Source organism: Lagopus leucura, unplaced genomic scaffold (assembly GCF_019238085.1).
Source record: "Lagopus leucura isolate 7727_CA_CO unplaced genomic scaffold, USGS_WTPT01 Super-Scaffold_100002, whole genome shotgun sequence".
Lineage (NCBI taxonomy): Eukaryota > Metazoa > Chordata > Aves > Galliformes > Phasianidae > Lagopus > Lagopus leucura.
Window position 1 is genome coordinate 45,921,726 of NW_024962263.1, and position 19,228 is coordinate 45,940,953.

General features: G+C 40.9%; 1 protein-coding gene across 1 annotated transcript in view; it reads right to left on the reverse strand.

The window, feature by feature from the left end:
* Positions 1 to 18,944, reverse strand: part of ANKRD29 (ankyrin repeat domain 29) — a gene marked incomplete at its 5' end in the record, with an annotated part of 31,885 nt that extends 12,941 nt beyond the window's left edge. The window contains 6 exons of the mRNA XM_042869481.1: positions 31 to 129; positions 3,166 to 3,264; positions 9,275 to 9,373; positions 11,986 to 12,084; positions 14,442 to 14,552; positions 18,915 to 18,944. Coding sequence (XP_042725415.1) covers positions 31 to 129; positions 3,166 to 3,264; positions 9,275 to 9,373; positions 11,986 to 12,084; positions 14,442 to 14,552; positions 18,915 to 18,944 — 537 coding nt within the window. The remainder of the gene's footprint in view (positions 1 to 30; positions 130 to 3,165; positions 3,265 to 9,274; positions 9,374 to 11,985; positions 12,085 to 14,441; positions 14,553 to 18,914) is intronic.
* Between the last annotated feature and the right edge of the window lie 284 nt (positions 18,945 to 19,228).

Genomic DNA, 19,228 nt, shown 5'->3' on the forward strand with positions numbered 1-19,228 from the left:
ACCAATTCTGCCTTGAAGGGTGGAGCTTACCTGCCGAGGCTGGTTAACTTTTGCTCCTGAAGAAAGCAGCAATCGGATGACATCCAGATAGCCTCCTTGAGCTGCCAAGAAAATTGCAGAAGCTCCATCCTAAGAACAAATACCTCCAGCTTACACTGTGTTGCAATGACATAATTTTTTAATTAAAAAAAAACCAAGTATGTTCTCCCTTCTAATCCATTATGCACTGGAACATCATATATACAGCTAAGCTCAAGAAACAATGTCTAAAATCACAAGTCTTGTTCAACCAGGCTGGATGGGACTTCGAGCAACCTGGTCTAGAGGGAGACAACCCTGCCTGCAGCAGGGGGGTTGGAGCTAGGTGATCTTAAAGGTCACTTCCAATCCAAACCATTCTATGATTCTATGATAACAAACTATAGTAATAATTTCTTTCAGCATGCATAAATACCAGCTGCCATTGTGTATCACACTGAGCATTAAATCCTAGGTCTGGAATACCAAACATCTTGTTTATCACCAAGGTATAACTTCATAACTAGAAATCCATTCATATTTAGCAAAATGTTTTTATTTAGGTTCACTTAATTTTCTGTGCCTATACAGAAGTGCTCTGCCACACAGATGCACGTGGTGAAAACATGTCCAAGGGCTTTGCAGAGCTGAAGACTTTAGCACTGAAGCCTGCCCTTTAGACTGAAGGAGTGAGTACAGTTCTACATTGCTATGACACGCCAGCAACTACCATGCTGCTGCTCTGGCACATCTTGCAGAAGAGACTGACTCTGTAGGTAAGCATGTAAAAGTAACACATGCAAGACAGGGTATCTCTTAGCCTATCAGAAACCATCATTTCCCTATGGAAGGCTTGTGAAAGAATTAACTAATTTGGGATTTATGTTTCCTCACCATGTCTTTCACATGGAGATATCAGCATTAGAAAATGCACAACAGTTGGATTCACATAAGATTTTTTCCACAAGAAAAAAATTATGAAGTTTAATATATATATATATATATATATTTTATGAAAAATATTCAAACTACACTGAAATCCATCCAAAGGACTAGAAGGCAACACATTGCATTTTGAGCATTCTAGGACAAGTATTCCCAGAAAGTGGGATGTTCTGGTTTAAGTAGAGCCATGAGTGAACACCCCACCATGTCTCAAATGTACAGGTGTATATCTTATGGGCACCTCCTGTTTGTATTTTTCCAAAATACAGGGCATTTTGGCAGAAACCCTTTTTCAACTTTGTTGGTATATCACCAGGTTGGAATGAATGCTGTTATCTGCTTACACATACTGTTGAGGTCCTCCTCCTATAAAACTCAGGCCTGAAGCATGAGCTGAATAGAGAGCCCAAGAATTGGAGGTAAAAATTTTGATCTTGATTTCATGACAACTGCCCTGGTAAAGAAGAGAGATATCTGCTGGTACTGCAGATGAATATTTGCCCCTGGGTCCTCGAGGAGGCTGTTTTCTTTGACTGCTTTGCAAATGCATGAAACAGGATGACGATATTGGGTGCTTTGCAGGCTTCCTCAAGAGGCACACATAGCAAGAACACATCCATTTAGAAAGTTTACAAGGTTGTGTAATATTAAATGAGATCTTAATTATAGCATCAACCAAGATAGAGAGCTTTGGTTTGCCTATCATTCAACCATTTTTTAAAATTAATTATTTGGTTTCTGTACTTGATTTGAATAGATGCTGCAACAAGCTGCTTAGAGGCCATTAAATATTTCTGCAAGTGATATTGTTTAGTTATTCTCTTGTCTTCTCCTCTACTCCTCACATGAGTCAACTTAAAATTAAAACATCTATCTTGATCGTCTGGGGGAGGACTGCCCAAGAGCATGCTCAAAATCCTTCTCCTCTGGCTGCCTGCCATTAAAACTGCCAGCCAGATACTGCTGCACAAAAGCTGCTTGGCAATGTCCCAGAAAAGGAGCCAGGTTAACATTCATTTTTAAGAGATTGCGTTCTTATTTTTGAGGCAGATGTTACTGACCGGTTTTGCTTAATGACTGAAAGTCATAGAAATACATCTCTAAATCTGAATGCAAAAATTTCTCATTCCTAGGAGAGGCAATAAGGAAGTCATTTTACTGCCCGTAAAGTATCTGCAGGTGTGATAGTACTGCTATTTTTAACCAGGTGGAAAGTCCTGGGATTTCCAAGCACAGCATGACAAACTGCCTGTAGGTTAGAAAGGTTGTTGCTACTTGACAGCAGTGACAATGGAACACCCGTCTTTATAAATATGGGGTGGTGGCCTCACAGAGCTGGGGACTCCTTGTGCAACCAGCACATGGCCCCTGGCATCTTGGTGACTTCTGTCATCACCAGCCCTCAGACTGACAGCATCCTGCAAATCCCATAGGAATGGCTGAAAAACTCTGTATATTCACAGTGAACAAATTGTTCTTTGTCAGCCTTGTCTTCTACCCTGGAGTAGGAGAGAGAGGCGGGAAGCAAAGAGAAAACCTGCCACTCCTTTCTGTTGAATGCTGAAAAGTTCAACTTATTTGAGTTTCTGTTGAAGTAAATTAATACTTCACTGGCTCAATCTAGCTTTCTGAAAAGCCAACTAAACACTGTTAGTTCAGTCATTTTAACATTCTTTGCCAAAAGAACTGACAAAATAGAGATGCAAAGATACCAAATGACATCTTTTTAACTGATATTTAAGGAAAAAAACACAAAGCAACTGATTTAAAGACAACGTAATTTCTGCACTTCTTGGCAGAAAACTGATGAACTGATTCTCAAATACCCCAGTGGGCTTATAGTTATTCACACTTCTGTCTGCAGCGCAAACCTGATGTGACAGAAAACGACATTTTGAGCTTTTGTTCAACAGTAAGAGACATCACAAATCTGATGCAGATTTGAACTCAGCCTTCATGCAGACAATGAACCGAAAGGAAGCTAAATCATCTTTTCTGTTTTTGTAGCACTTTTCCCAAAATAACACAAAGCAGACAGTTAACAAAAAAAAAATCACAACTTAGAGCAGCAGAGAACTAAAAAACCACAATGTTTGGCAAATGCTTCTCTTTGCTGGAGCTAGAGTATCTGCTGCTGTCCAACCAACAGCACACTTGTTCCATCCACAGTATTATCAGTATTATCCGTGTCAAGTAACTCACATAAAGTTGATCGTGAATGTTGGCACCATGTTTCAACAGAGTTTCCACTACCTTTGCATGCCCATACTGACAAGCAGCTAGAAGAGCAGTACCTCCATCCTGTGAACAAAATGAAGAAAGGGTACAGAAGGTTGAAAAAGAAGATGCTGGACTGAACTTCACCTTACAGCATAAGCAAATTTTAAGGCTTGCTTTTCAGAGTTTGGCACACAATACACCCTTTACCTGCTCCAGAAGCTACCAATCATCTTCTCTTCTTTGACCAGAACTTCATGCCCTGTCATGTTCTGCCTTTCAGCTGCTGATTGTTGGCCTGAAGGAGAGTAGGGAGGATGCATCTAAAAGTGTGCTAGCTAAATGTGGAGGCTTGTATCAAATCAAATCCATAATCATCAGTGATATCCCCAATACTTTTCTGTGGCAGTTACACTGAAGGTAGGCCTAGGTGTGCTCATTGAGTCTGGCTTGCACAGCTGATTCCACAGGAGACATCTGGGTTGAAAAATGCCTCACTGTTGCTGGCTGACAACTCCAAGACAGAGGAAACAATGGAGACACAAATGCAGGGGTCGCCACGTCCTGGTGAATGCGCTCAAAAATTGCCATCATTTCTGACACTGGTATGGAGAGGTTCTTTATCATCTGCCTGGATGATGCACACCCCACATCGTTGATACCAAACATTTCCTCTTTCCTTCCTTAATTTTTCCCAGTCTCAAGCTGCTCTTCCACAAAGCATTTCAAACAAATGGCTTCCACAGCTGTTATTAATGTGGGCAAAATATTGTATTTTCCCTCAGCCTTGTTCTCTGAAACAGTTCCAAAGTCTTGTCTGAAACTTTCCACATGGACAGATAGCCAGCAAGAGAAATTACACCCGAATGGCTGAATGAATTTTTTATAATAGGATGTGCCAATCAAACTTATTAATCTATGGTGCTATTTCATGCCTATAACTCTTGCGAAAACTCAAGGTCTGACATGGCTGAAATAATCCACAGAGACTGCCTGTAACTACTCTTAAAGTCTCTTACCTTTCCCCCATGCAATATTAGAAAGCAAGCAAGGCATCACTGTCAGCAAAGTCACAGATGTGAAACCATTATGTGACAATTTAAGAATTGCATATTAATCCTGGGATATTTAAGTAAATATAAGCAGACAACCTGGTCAGTGAAGTTAAGTTGCTCTGTAGCTACAGTGAGTCTCTAGATTTCCTGTCATATTAATAGGAACTGCTGGAACAAAACATGAAAGCAACCACAATAGTTCCCGGATTGAAGCAATAACAACAAAAAACAACAGAAAAATACACACAAAAAAACCCTACCTCTACAAACTTGAAAACAATAGCAAAAGCTAGTAGCTTCATGAAACCTATTTCCTATCTACAACCAGCTGAAAACCATTTTGCTTGAGTATTGAGTTGCCAGATCAAAGGACTTCAAATGGAAAAAAAAAATAACACGGATATTTTAAAGAACTTTCCCTGAAGGAAACTGTACCTCTCCATGTTGATAAGCTAAGAAAAAGTGAGCTATCAAGAGTGGTTGTCCTCTGTAGAGATGTAGGGAAGGATGACTTACGAGAAGCTTAAAAATATTGAGGCTCCCCATTTGTAAAGAAATGGGTGCATTCAGACGCATATGGGAGTAGTTTGTTTATTGCTTTATGACCTGCTTATTGCTTTATGACTTGTTTTTCATTTTCTAAAACCCTTGTGTTCTCCATAAACTGTTATTTTAAGAAGATGGTTTGCTTATTGACATAATTTCTGGAGGCAACCAACTGACAGATCCCAAACAAAGAGCAGGCCTAACCACAGTCAGCACAGCAGAGCATAAACAACGTGTCTGGAGCAGAACGGTGTGATCCCATGTTAGAGATGTCACAGCTTTTACACAGGTGGAAGTACCACTATGATAAACAGCAACAGGTCTCGCTCCAAGAAGGGAAACTGTGGACAGGAATCCTTTACACAGAAAGCACCTTATGGAAGACAGCATTCAGTTAAATCAAGGAATTCACAATGTTTGATAAAATGCTACAAAGTTCCACATTTTTTAATAGAAAAAAAAATCATCCTCCAACTCCTATTGAGCTTTCATCTTGCTTTCCCTTATACTTTCTTCCCCTTTGGCCAGCACAAGGGCCTTTTCTCCAGAAAATTCTGTCTGGAGAGCCCACTGTTTTATAGGCTACAGGGAAAGTAGATGGAAGGATGTAAAAAAAAGAAGTAAATGCCTGAGTTTTAAAATCCCTTGCAGCCATGTGATTCCCACTTTATTTTTTTTGGCCTCAGCTGAAACAAAATGCTGAAGCAACATCCTTGATACTGGCAAGCCTGTTGGAAACTCCGAGCAGGGCAGAAAGTGGAAGCAGCGACATGTGAGCAATCACAGAGGCACTTCTAGGGCAATAATTGCTCTGTAGCAGGAGGTTAACAGGCAATAGCACTGAGAGAAAGCGCTCAGCCTTGTGCTCATTTGCTGCTCATACCCTGTTGTTTTGACACAGTGTAGCTTCCAATAATCCTTCACTGCAGACCATTCCAGCAAGCTGGGAACTCAGAGAGGAGGCAGTCCTCTCAGCTAACTCTGCTGTTCTTTTCTTGAAACAGTTTTATCTTATCCCTACCTTGTTCTCCCTACTGGCAGTGCATACATTAGCTGCCAGTCTCCCACATAAGCACTTGGACAGCATCCAATAAGAACATGCTATCTGGGTTGTACATCTCCATTTGCCTACCTCTTCCTTTACCTCTGTCATCATTGCTTGCAAGTACCTTAGAAGTACACAGTGTTTTACTTTCTCTGAAATGCACTACAAGGGAGGGAAATTGGTTTTCTGCCATTACTACCTGCTGAAAAATAGTCTCCAACACACTGTGTGACCTGCAGCATCGCTCAGAAAATATGCCATCATGGAAACCACACACATGCTCATAACATGTCACAGACTAAGAAAAAAAACAAATCTCTAATCCTTATTTCTAGGGATGTTCACTTTGCCTGTGTTGTGGTTTAACTCGGCAGGTGGCTGAGCACCACAAAGTTGTTTGCTCACTCCTCACTTCTCAGTGGGTTTGTGGAGAGACGAGTGCAACTCATCAGTTGAGATAAAACTATTTACTAAGATAAAGAAAAGGAAAAGAATACTCATGACCACATACACATATATATGAATGTATATAGAAAAGTGATGCACAAGCAATTGCTCACCCCTCCCATATCAATGCCTATCTAGCCCTCCATGCAGTGGAAGAGTGCAAGATGCACTCCCACTCCCTTCAAAACTCCTTCTGCTTGATGTCATATGGTATGGAGTATCCTTTTGGCCAGTTTAAGCCTGTTGTCCTAGCTCTGTTCCCTCCCAGCTGCTCGGGCCCTTTGCTGAGAACTTGGCTCTATACTGAGACTTGGCTCTGTACACTGCTCAGCAGAAACTGCAAACATCGGTGTGTTATCAACATTGTTTCTTTTCTAGAACCAAAACATGGCATCATAGCAGACACTCTGAAGAAAAATTTATACCAGTTGATACTAGACAGACTGTCACAGTGAATATCAACTGAAATGATACAAAGCGTAACAAGAATTCTTGTATTAAGCTTGTTCTCCTGAACTCTTGCATATAAGTAACAAATGTAATTAAAATTTATAGAGAATAGCATTGCAAAGAAGACAGTGGGGTTTGCATTGCCTTGTTTTGAAGTGTCTATTTCCTAAGTTACCTTTAATCTCTGATCGTATTTTAATTCCACATCTTCATTTATAATAGAAAGTCCTCTTTTCCAGCACTGCTCCCAGCTGAGTGCTTCAATCAGAAAATGCCTTATCTCTGACTTAGAAAGGCATATTTTGTTAGCTTTTTCATCTCTGGAATTTGGAGGGTGGGATAGAGAAGCCTGTTATCTTAGTAACCCATTAACAGAAAAAAAAAAATTGATGTAATAATTTCAAGCTATGGAATTCATACTATTAAATCAGAAAATTGGACACCAACAACAAAACAATCCAAAAAACCAATGGGAAATGCAAGCTGTCAATGCAGTATGTTATCAATGGTGCCTCAAATAGAACTGCATTTGTCCAGTAGTGGAAGGAATCAGGAGGGACTGAATGCAGAAAGATTTTCCCGTCATTTGAATCTTTGCACCTTTTTATCTGTCTCAGTGACTCACAAATTTGTTTTGCATTCCTCAAAGCAGATCACATTATTGTCATGAAGGATCAGATGATTGCAGGCCTGCTGTTCATCTTGTGGGCCAAGTCTCGACTTGTTTACAAACACCTAGTTCACAACAAGCCTGTGCAAAGGCTTGTTGAAGATGTGACTGTCCCTATACACATAATAAGGTACTGAGTCTCTGCTTTCCATCCTTTCCTGCATTTGCTGCATTCCCTCCCTCAGTAAAAGCACTGCCCACCTTTATGCTTTGTCCCAAAGAGTAGTCCAGGCTTTTTGTGGCTGGGACACATTTTCTCCTTCAGTAGGGTTTTTGTGGCCTGACTACAGGTCAGATATTCAAAGAACAGCGTAAATTAATTCACCCAATTGTATACAGCTGAATGTGAGAAAAGAATATTTTTCTGAATCTTGCTAACTTTACATATGCTTCATCCTGACTCTTGCTACCCTCACTGTGATGCTTCACCCCACAATAGGACTAAGGAGCAAAACGTATTTTAACATGCAGCTTTCTCCAACAAATGAGACTACCCAACCCTTTGAAATCCATTGCAACCTCCTATGGTGCTAAGTTCTAATACTGTACTCCACATTGTGTTAAATCACAATTTCATTCATGTTTTTAATTTTACTGATTGATGCTTCTGCTGTGGTCATGATGTTCCTTATCATAGGCTGCCAAAACACAGTGTAAAACTCACTGGCAAATAAACTTCTAGCTTTGCTTTTGAGTTAGGGAAGCAAAGAAACATTGCCTACATCACTCTGCAGTCACTGTCCCAAGTTCTATCTAGACAATAAGATGACAAAAAAAAAAAAAAAAAAAAAAAAAAATTCCAATCTAGCATAATTCTCTGCAGTAGCAGAAACAATGCTCACTCTACTGTACAGACATGCATGAGCTACATGACCACAAAAACCTTTATGTTTTTGATCAGTAATATCTGCTACAATTCCTAGAGCTTGAAGAGCTCCCAGTGATGTTCCATCAGTTCTCCTTGTATTTAAAGCCTATGTTTTAAGGGATTCTGAAAAGTAGGTATGGGTTGAGATAGCTACAATGACAACATCTTGAAAAAATGGTTGTTGTTGAGTAAAGAGCTATTTTTCTTCAGATACATGTCACTACAGATGCCAAGTTAAGTGACTGGTAGTGTCCTCCCCAGATTATGGAAATGAAGAATTTCAGCTACATCAGCCCCAGTACTCTGAAATGTGGCCACCACATCAAGGGCAAGAATGCTTCATGAAAATCGGGTGCTTTTGACTCTGCTTGCTGAAAGCAGAATGTCAGTACTGCCTTGAGCAAAGAAACTGAGTTGATGTACTGTGGCCAGCATACCTGCTCTTAATGCCATTTATTCTGTGAGAGATGATGAATCAGACCCAAGCTCTTTCAGTTACTTTAAATTTTGAAAAAGGGCCAGCCTGAACAACAACAACAAATAGACATTATAAGGTGTATTTCATCTTCCTGTCACAGATGGCTAAATGGTAATTTAGGGAGAACTGAAACCATTATATTCTTATGTCTGCTACAGTGGTACGCAAAGACTTGCCAAATTTCTGTATGCGCAAGCGGAGTAAATATACACCTAAAATAGGATGCTACCTGACATGTACAAAGAGATCCCTTCTTCTCGTGTTGTAGAATGTCTTCAGAGGAAAGATTGATCTCACCATCAGTGGACTGATCTCTGACCAAATTATGCCATTAAGTCCAAGTAGCATAAGTAAATATTTTCACAAGTTAGTATTTTCAAAATATATTGTACTACTCACACTATTCAGAAAATGTTCAAGCAAGGAAATCTTTTTTATCATCTTGCTACTGCTAGAATACATTTCAAACAAAGAAGAAACAACATCCTTGACAGTTAGAATTTATCAGCACACAAAACCAGACTCTTCATCTCACCTTATTCTTAAATTCAGTGGAGGCTCCAAATTCAAAGAGAAACTTCACCACATCATTGTGGCCTTGCTGTGCAGCAAAGAACAGAGCAGTTGCACCTGACTGTACGGATTAATAAAAAAAAAAAAAAAAGGATTAATAAAAACCACAAACACATAACATGCTTGACCAAAGTACACATTTCAGATTAAAACTTATTAAGCATAATCAATGGAACATCATCTGAAAAGATACGATGATTTTGAGGGCTCCAGAGGACACAAAGTATCTTAGGTGAGGGGTCAGTTTTATTCTCATTGCACTGAGATAACTGGTTAGCATCACATACTGAATCATAGAATCATAGAATGGCCTGGGTTGAAAAGGACCACAATGATCATCAACTCCCTGCTATGTGCAGGGTCACCAACCACCAGACCAGGCTGCCCAGAGCCACATCCAGCCTGGCCTTGAATGCCTCCAGGGATGGGGCATCCACAGCCTCCTTGGGCAACCTGTTCCAGTGCGTCACCACCCTCTGTGTTCAAAACTTCCTCCTAATATCTAACCTAAACCTTCCCTGTCTCAGTTTAAAACCATTCCCCCTTGTCCTACCACTATCCACCCTCGTAAACAGTCATTCTCCCTCTTGTTTATATGCTACCTTCAAATACTGGCGTGCTACAATGAGGTCTCCTTGAAGCCTTTTCTTCTCCAAGCCAAACAATCTTGTTTATGCTTGGAGAATCACAATAAAGTTATGCTTTTGTGCAGAGTTTCTCTTACACACTTCTCAGGATTCATCTACCTCTCTTCAGTCTTTAGACAAGGAAAGAAAGCCCAGAGGTAGAAAACAGCAGTGTCACACAGGAGACGAACAGCCATTTGAAACCAAGCCCTCTACCACCTGTCGCTACAGTCTGAGATAAACAGGAACACGGGATAAACTTAAATCTAGGTGTGGAAAGACCACAGGGGTTATTCAGCGTATCAGAGCTCCACTTTGCTTCACTATGCACTAGCAAAACATTATTTCTCTTGGCACAAGTCATCCTTTTCTTTTGGATGAATATCTTCCCATCCAGCTAAGCAGCCTTCAAGCAGCCTTCAAGCCAGCCCTGTTGCTCCTACTTTCCCTTAGCCTTGATAGAGAAATGAAAGTGAAAACTTTATACTTGTTGTATATGATACTGTCATTGACATTTTCCTGAATAAATAAGGAAAAAAAATGACTTTGGAAGATTTTAAAGGCTGGACAGGAGGGAAAAGTTGTAAAGAGGAAAGAGAAGCATGCTTTCAAAATTTTGAGCTTTCTTATCACATGCTAAAGGTGCAGGAAAATAGAAAAAAGATTAAATTCTCCAGTGCCAAAGACTTCTGTGATAATAGCACATGACCCATAAAGACCAGTTTAGAGCCCCCTCTCACATGCTTATCTATTGGGCTCCCCTTTCCATGAGGTTCATAACAATTTGGGGGTACAAGAGCACTGGTTTGAGTATGTAGATTTACTTTCAGATTAGTGCCCTTGGTCTTCAGGGCTTAAATTTAATCTATTTTCTTTCCTCTCAGCAACAGAATGATTCTGGAGGATTACAGTGTTTCTATTTTTATTGGCTTGCTGATTCAATATGTCCAGAGTGATACTCAACAGGAAGTCCATAAAACTGTCCACAACTTTTACTTTTGTTGCTGCTTTTCAAGCAGTGTTTATCTAAGGGAAAGTACATGTTTAAATACATGTTTTGTTAGGACAGGATACACTGGAAGATACTAGCAATCATAGTTAAAGCAAGCTTAGGCCAGTTAGTACAAAGACATTAAACATGGCATCATCAAGTTTAGCATTCACTGACTCAGTGACTTGAAGTCATCATCTCAAGATTAATGATCATGTTTCAGGTAACAAAGGAATATGAGAAACATTTGCTTGGGTTGTTAAAGTGATGAAAATACTGCTGTCTTGCTCTTCCTGCCATCTTCCCGTGTCACTGCATGTCCTCATCAAACTGCAATTCTTTCGGGACAAGTACAGCTCTCTTTGTTCCAGGGCACTGTGCTCTCTTGTAGTCACCATGCAAGCCAGAATGGTTGTAGGTACCCCTTAGTATTACTTGAGCAGAATACAAGAGGAAGACACTTTCACAAAACTAAGTGCTGATATTTTCCCTTCTGCAAACAAGCACACAGTGGTGTGAGAGATGTCTTGAATGCAAAGCAGACAGGCAGGATAGGGTATAGGTGATTAAGTGATGTAATATTTCGAGTTGGCTCAGAATGAGAGGCAGGAACTCCTGGGTATAACAAGTCAAAACAATGCCTGGGCTAGCAAGGGCACTCCATGTTAATGACCAAATTCTGCAAATCATAAGGTAAAGGACTTCTCCTTATCAAATTACATTGATGCTGTCTGAGGTGTTGTAAATTACTGTGACAATGAGTAACATGATAAATGCATAAGTGATGTAACCTGAGGGTTACACCTGAGATATTACTGTTCCACACCAACCTCACATGCTGCAAATGTTTAATGAATTATTTATAAATATGGCATCTCATTTTCTATTACAAGTTCCAGACATCAGATTCCTTGATGTCCTTAGGAGAACAGACCCTGTTCATACACTGCACAGCAATTGCAGTTGGCAAAAAGCAGCAGACAACATATTTTTATTACTTGCAGTAAATCAGTAGTTACTTAATCAATCCCTGTTTCAACGTAGAACTTCTCCTACCTCCCTCTGCAGGTTGATATCTGCTCCTTGCAACACCAATTCTCGTACACAGTCTATGTGACCATAGTAAGATGCAACCATCAGAGCTGTTGTGCCAAGCTGGGAATAAAGAAAAACAGATCAGTATTTTCAGTAGACACCTCCAACAATAAATCTAGCTTTCTGAAAGAGCTGAATCAATAAAACAAGCTTTCTGAACAGCTGAAGGAAGCTTATGGTCAGTGCTCAGAGATCCTGTTCACTCTTTTCCAGAAAGGGGGAGCAGTCTTTCACTGAACAGATTCTCAGACAGTTTAAAACTTTCTATCAAGAACACTTGGAAAATGAATAATTAGCAAGTGTTAAAGCAAATAAATTACAGACTTGCCTGCAGTGCAAAGCCTGATCATTCAGTGAACATTTATCCAATGACTTTACATTACTGTCCTGAAACAAGTGTAATAAAAATATCAGTAATATTTTTGGCTTATACATTGCTTTTATCTGAAAATGTCAAAGATCTTTATATCCTTTCCAGAAGAATAACCTTAGATACAGGATGCAAGTGACTTATATGAGTTATTTAATTGTGAGTCATAGTCAGCATTATGACCCAAGTGTCTTGAATACTAATACCCTATCCAAATGACTACAGCAAATTCTTTCTCTCTCCATGACTCTTCACATTGCATCAGAGAACTTTCCAGACCAGAACAACACATCCATGTTTCTTCAATACCCCAGTAAGTCCACTGCTGCATTGACCGAAATAAGACTTATGTTACATGTATATGGTGTACAGGCAACATAAAGACCACACATGAAAGTATAAAATGTATCAGTCTAAAATCTTCATATGTACCAATTCATTCTAAAGAAAAAAATGTGTGATGTTGCAAAAAAGCAGCATACAGCCTTAACCATATTAAAATATTTTAGCAATATTTTAGTCTAGAAAATGTGTATGTCTGACAGGATGACAGGATATTTTGCATCACATTGTAAAAATTCTTAATCAAAGTTTGTCTTATGTTGAGAAAAACTGAGCAGTAGCAGAACTTCTTTCTTTACGTCTATTTCTATCCTGCTTACTTCATGCATCCTTTCCTCTCTTGTCAGAATGACAAGCATCATCTTCAGAAGTATTGCATGACAAGTCATTGTCTACACGGTAAAAATGAAATACAGATAAATAAAAAATAGCTTAAAGCCAATGAGCTTAGAAAATCCTTGCACTTTGAATGCATTCTAAGTAAGAGAGGATGTGGCAGGTTCATGTTACTGGCTAGAAATTCACATTAAGGCTAGATTTACAGGCATGACTGCCTGTAAGTTAGTCTCATCACCAATCAAAGAAAAACCGGGCACTTCTCAATCTCAATCTCAATCTGCAGTAGCTTGGCATAATCAAGTAACTGTCCATATGCTAAAGATATGCACATTATCTCTACTCTCAACCCATTTTAAATCTCAAAACTAGTTTCAACTCCTCCAATTACAGTAAGGAAAACCCCTCTAAATCTGTCAGTCATAGAATCATAGAATCACAGAATGGCCTGGGTTGAAAAGGACCACAGCGATCATCTGATTTCAACCCCTGCTATGTGCAGGGTCACCAACCAGCAGACCAGGCTGCCCAGAGCCACATCCAGCCTGGCCTTGAATGCCTCCAGGGATGGGGCATCCACAGCCTCCTTGGGCAACCTGTTCCAGTGCGTCACCACCCTCTGTGTGAAAAACTTCCTCCTAATACCTAGCCTAAACCTCTCCTGTCTTTGTTTAAAACCATTCCCCCATGTCCTATCATCATCAACCCACATAAAAAGTCATAAAGATGTAAACAAGTCACGTATCTGTGCTTCTCTATACTGGGAAATCCTGCTGTCTCTTCATTCTGGGGTCAGTGTAGGGGATACTGGGGTAGGAGGAAGAAGAAGTTAAGAGGCCAACAGTTCTTCTGTCACCACCACAGGTTGTGTCTAGCTCACCACATGCATGTGAGGTGGAAATAGCTGCACATCAAGAATGACTTCTATGTTGCTTAAATGGAAACTGCGGTCCAGGGTTATTTTTTAAAAAGCTAATTACGAGGAGCTCTTTTAGCTGACAGAATCATTGCTGCTAGGGCTTGGTTGAGTTGGCTCTTCAGAGTGATCTATTACCACAATGATATTTCCTTGCAAAGAGAAGCCTGAGGTGCTAGAATCTGTGTTTTTAATGTCAGTGCCACAAATAACTATGTAAGACACATTTTTGAGTGCTGGCAAATTCCTAACCCTTTGCTACTGATGTAAATCATCATGCTATTTTATCTTGAGTTTCAAACTTGCTTTCTGACAAGAAAAGGTTTTAAATCATGTCCAAGCGTCAAAAGACTCTCAGTGTCTGAAGTCAGATCCCTGCCACACCCCTGTGCAGCAGGCTACAGAAAGCAAAGTAAAATCAGCACTGTGGTTATATGTGCACTGTGTGCATACACTGTCTTTGCAGTCTACATCTACTCGCCCACTGTTCAGCAGCAGCTGGAGAAGAGCCAGGTTTCCTTTCCTTGCAGCCCAAAATGCAGCATTGGCGAGCGGCGTTTCTTTCTGGTGAAAATAAAAAGCAGAAACAAGAAAGATTTTGTAAGATGCATTGGACAAACACAAATATGTGTTGATAGTGTGCTGATCTGTTACAGCTAGAGCATAGAAGGAAGCTAACTTGATTTCGTTGTGCAGCTAAAGAGATTAGTCTCTCTGTGCTGCCTCATACTGTTTCATGTCTTCCCTGTGTCCATAGCAGCATGACTTCTAGCCTGCTCTGCACTTAGAGCTGATGATGCTAGTCCAGATCCCCAGGGAAACATCACAGAAAACAATGAACTGGACGGTCTCCTTCTGAGGCGGGGCTAACCACAGTTACAGAGGGTGAATCATGTCCTGCTGCAGGACATCTTCCTGCATTTCAGCCTTCTGCCACCTCTTTCCTTTCTGCATATAAAGTCCCAATATACAAAAAGTATTGTTCATGTATCTTCAATACTATTAGGTTTGTCTCTTCCCACAGTTAACACCCTGTAGCTGTGGGCTTAAGATATACCTGCTGGATGATGCTAGAAAATTAAGGCTAGATTCTTGCTGTCTACAGACTTACAAATTCATTTACTATACACGCAAGACAAAAATATAAGGTAAAATTGGAAAACTGTGAAATCTTGATATCATGGACCAGTGTTAGACACACTGGTAGCTTTCTCAGTCCTACAAACAATGCCACAAACCGGCTTCTCCTTTGTGTGAGTAAATTATTACCTCCCCAGCGTAGAAGGACAGCAAAAAAAGGACACAGATTTTGCTTCCAACTTCCTAGTCTTATCCACCTGGGCAGCTGCCAAAACATCAGCCTGATGGATAAGTGATGTAGTGGCTGTAGTGCTCAGATGAACTAAAGCTGAGGTGGCAGCGGTACGTACATCCCAGGGCAGGCTATGCCTCTTGTTTTTATGATGGCATAAAGGCCCAATATCACTAACAGTCTGGGAAAGTGTCATTTTACTGATAGTAATCTCAGGCAAAAGAGTGTCAATATAACTAAGTATCTTACTCTCCAATGAATCCTGCCCCCGAGATAACCCAAAGAGAGCAGAGTGGAGATAAAAGTCAATCATTCTGCTACAGAATATTTGACACGTTTTCCCATATCTTAATGTTGATGCACAAGAATAATGAGGTAGACAACCAGAAATGAATAATTTTTCTGGTTGTTACCAGCAGACACAAGATCAGTTATTTGTGAACCTATTATAGATCAGTCACACCGAGCATTTCTAGTTGGTTGCCTTTTTAACACTCAGAGGCATTACCAGATTGTTGAACAGGCTGCTGTGTGAGACAAGAGCTCCTAAATTTCATCCGTTCAATAAATTTTAAGATCATTAAGATTAAGAATTTCAAGATTTTAAGATCATTAGCAGTATTTATTGTACCCATACCCGTAAGAGAAGGAGACTGAACATTACAGAAGGAACAATGGGCTAAATTCTTATCTTCCTTTTACAGCTCATAAACTGCTTTTCCTCTTGTGAACTGCTAATAGTGTCGATTAAAAGAGAGCTTGCATTCTATACCCTCCTTGCTGGCAACTGGTCAGGAAGTAGTTTGTCCACCTTTCCCCTTACAACCACTAAAATTTTATGTAAAAACAGACAGGTGACCTAAGCACACAGTGGTCTATGTTATCCTTTTGCTCTAGTTTATTAGGCAGATATTTATTTATAAACATCACAGTCAGAAATATAGTTTTTATTCTTTTATTACGTGGAAAACTATTGCAAAAGAACGAACTTTTTATCTTACAGAATGGGAAATCAAATTTTATTGCCTAACTCCATCCCTTAAAGTTTTGGAAAATTGCAGGGTATGATAATATATCCATAGAAAGATTTATTTTATCCAACTTGGTTGTCCGTGAAAGGGCACAACAGCAATGTGATTTTGTTTTATTATACAATACTTCTATAGATCAGGCATGACTATTCAGAAGCTCTTTACCTGTTTTCATTAGCTTACATGAAGAGAGAAGAGAGCCGAGTTGCTAGAATCAACCCAGTCTGAAACCAGACATCCAGAGTTTTCAACCTGACAAATCATGAACCCCCACCTCTTTATTACTTCTGATACCCCTAGAATAGTCCTCCAGCAAACGCATCCTCATACTTTGTATCAGATAAAAGGTAGGGAAGAACTCTCAAAAGCATCAAGGATACAAAAACAGGTTTTTCCCAGTAGTGCTTCTGACCCAATTTGGAATGACTGCTATCAATACTTCCCCTCGTGCCCCCACAGTGCTGGGGATTCCTTATTCAAAAGCTGTATATACAGAACACTCAGATTATCTATCAGCTATGCAGTGTTTAGATAGAAAAAGCAAATTAATCGGAGCTATTCTATTTATTCTATACGCTGAAATGAAAAGAATTTGCAAAATCATTTGAGCAACTTGGGAACTTTAAAGAGATGACCACGAGAAGTGCTATGCAGTGATTTTTCTTCTGCCTTCAAACCAAAGATTTACAACTGTGTGCTCTTTACTTTCAGTTACTGGCAGCAATGTTGACATCACTAGAAGACACAGTATGAAGTATTACCATGGGTTTAATAATTTGGTTAGCTGAATAACTTGTAAACGAGCTGGTTTTGTACCAGGGGAAATGATATGACATAGACTGCTGTTGTCCAGTTAAGAATTCAGTCTTGTCATATCAGATACTTAAGGAGAAGTAATGTTGAATTTCAAGAGATTAACTGTTTAAAATGTTGGTAAAAGTCCCTGCCCTACCATTGCCTTGCTGTTTGCGAAGAAGCAGCAGCTCATAGTAGGGTAGGTAACAGCTATGGAAGAAGAGTGTAGTTCTTAAGCAATGAGTTTAGAGATGAAAGAAAAGAAAGAGTCAAAGGAGAGGAGAAAGAGAACACTACTCAAGGACTGGTTCGTCCTACTGTCAAAATACAAGAAAATACCATTTTCCCATTCAGTTTCCAAACCGGTCCAGATAGAAAGGAAGAGCTGAGAAAAAAGTTTTAAAGAAAAATAACTGGAAATCAGAATCAATTATGACATAATGGGAAATGCTAGTGGAACGTAAGAGGAAAGACAGAGGTCTTTCTTAGATACTAATGCATCCTATACAAAGGGTCATGAGTAAAGAGAAAAGTAGTTGAAGGTACAGACATTAAGCTTAGGCAGGCAAAAGCACAGAGAACGTGGTCTAGAAGAGAGGATGTTGGTGTATATAGGCAATGAGAAAGGAATTTTGACTTGTGAGTAACAAGGATAAGACAGAAAGCATGAATAGACAACCACAATAGGAGATGTGTCAGACTCCTAGGTAAGCATACAGACTTCTGAGAAGAGAATACATCAAGTAAAAAGACAGAAAAGAGGGAGAAAGGAGGGGACTGCAGCTCTCCAGATGGAAAGGGAACAGGCAGTAAGCCACCTTCAGCAGGAGGAGACAGAAAGTGGGCAACAGGGCATAGAAAGGAGCAGGTAGGGATGGACAGAGCATACAAAGGTGGGTTCTGATGTGAAATGAAGGTGGGAACGACTCATGGAGACAGAGCAGAGGGACAAAAGAGGCTAAAGAAGTATGGGGCCAACGAAGGACCAAAATTGGGGCAAACACTGAGATTTCAGCACTCTATGCAATGCAGATGCCATGCTCCCCCATATGTGGGCTTGAGCTGCAGGTGGGACCCACCTGTGGCATCGAGCAGCCCCAGCATAGGAATGATACAGTGACAGGTGGGAGGAGGCTTAGTGAGGAGGAAAGCAATACAGCACAACCAACACGGCCAAGGGCTGGCACAGGGCTGCTGATCAATAAGAGAAGAGCGAACACAGCATCCAGACAGCGCAGAATTGAGAAGATGTTCATTTAGCATAAATGTTCTCTGTTACCAGCAGTTATTACTGCTCGCTGAGCTCTTTGCCAATTGGTTTTACTGATCCTGTCCTCGGATTTTAAAACTTATTTTGGGCAACCTTTCGAATACGGCTGCTTTTGCATGGCTTTGGAGGAAGCACGCAAAGCGACGGGAATCGCAGCGAATCATCAGTGGCCACCGCAGCCTGGGACGCAGAGCCACGGCCGAACGCCGCTCCCAACTATTACACAACCGATCTGAAAAGTCAGAGGGAAGCTCCGACCGCACCAAACCTGCGGCACAGACCCTAAGCGAACGGTTTATGTAACGCTAAACACGCATCCTTCCCGGGATGGCAGCTGCGGAAAGAGCCGGTTCCATCAGCAGCTACCGCAGGGCTGTTGGGGCACCCTACAGCCCGGGCAGGGCTCACAGACGCCGCCGTTTTGCTAAAATAAATAAAATCAAGCCCACAAATCTAAAGATACGAGAGGGCAAACAACGTGAAACACATCCACCCCTCCGTCCCCGCGCCCGGCTCACCTTGAAGGACATCCTGCGCACCGCCGGCCCCGCCCCGCACTGATCAGCGCCTCAGCTCCGCGGCCCGGGGCGGGGCGCGGCCCGGCGCCTCCCTCCTGACGGGAGCTGCTCGCATCGGTCCCGATCGCAGCTATTAAATCGAGGGGTGCAGATCCCCCTCATCCCCTGCCCACCCCCGCAGCAGGGACAGCATCACCCGGCAGCTGGCTCAGAGCTGGAGACCGGGCCTGCACCTCGGAACCAGCAGTGAAACGACCTCAGCCTGCAGCACAGCATCCCACCGCCAAGTTGCTGCTGTCCCAAGGGCACCTCCT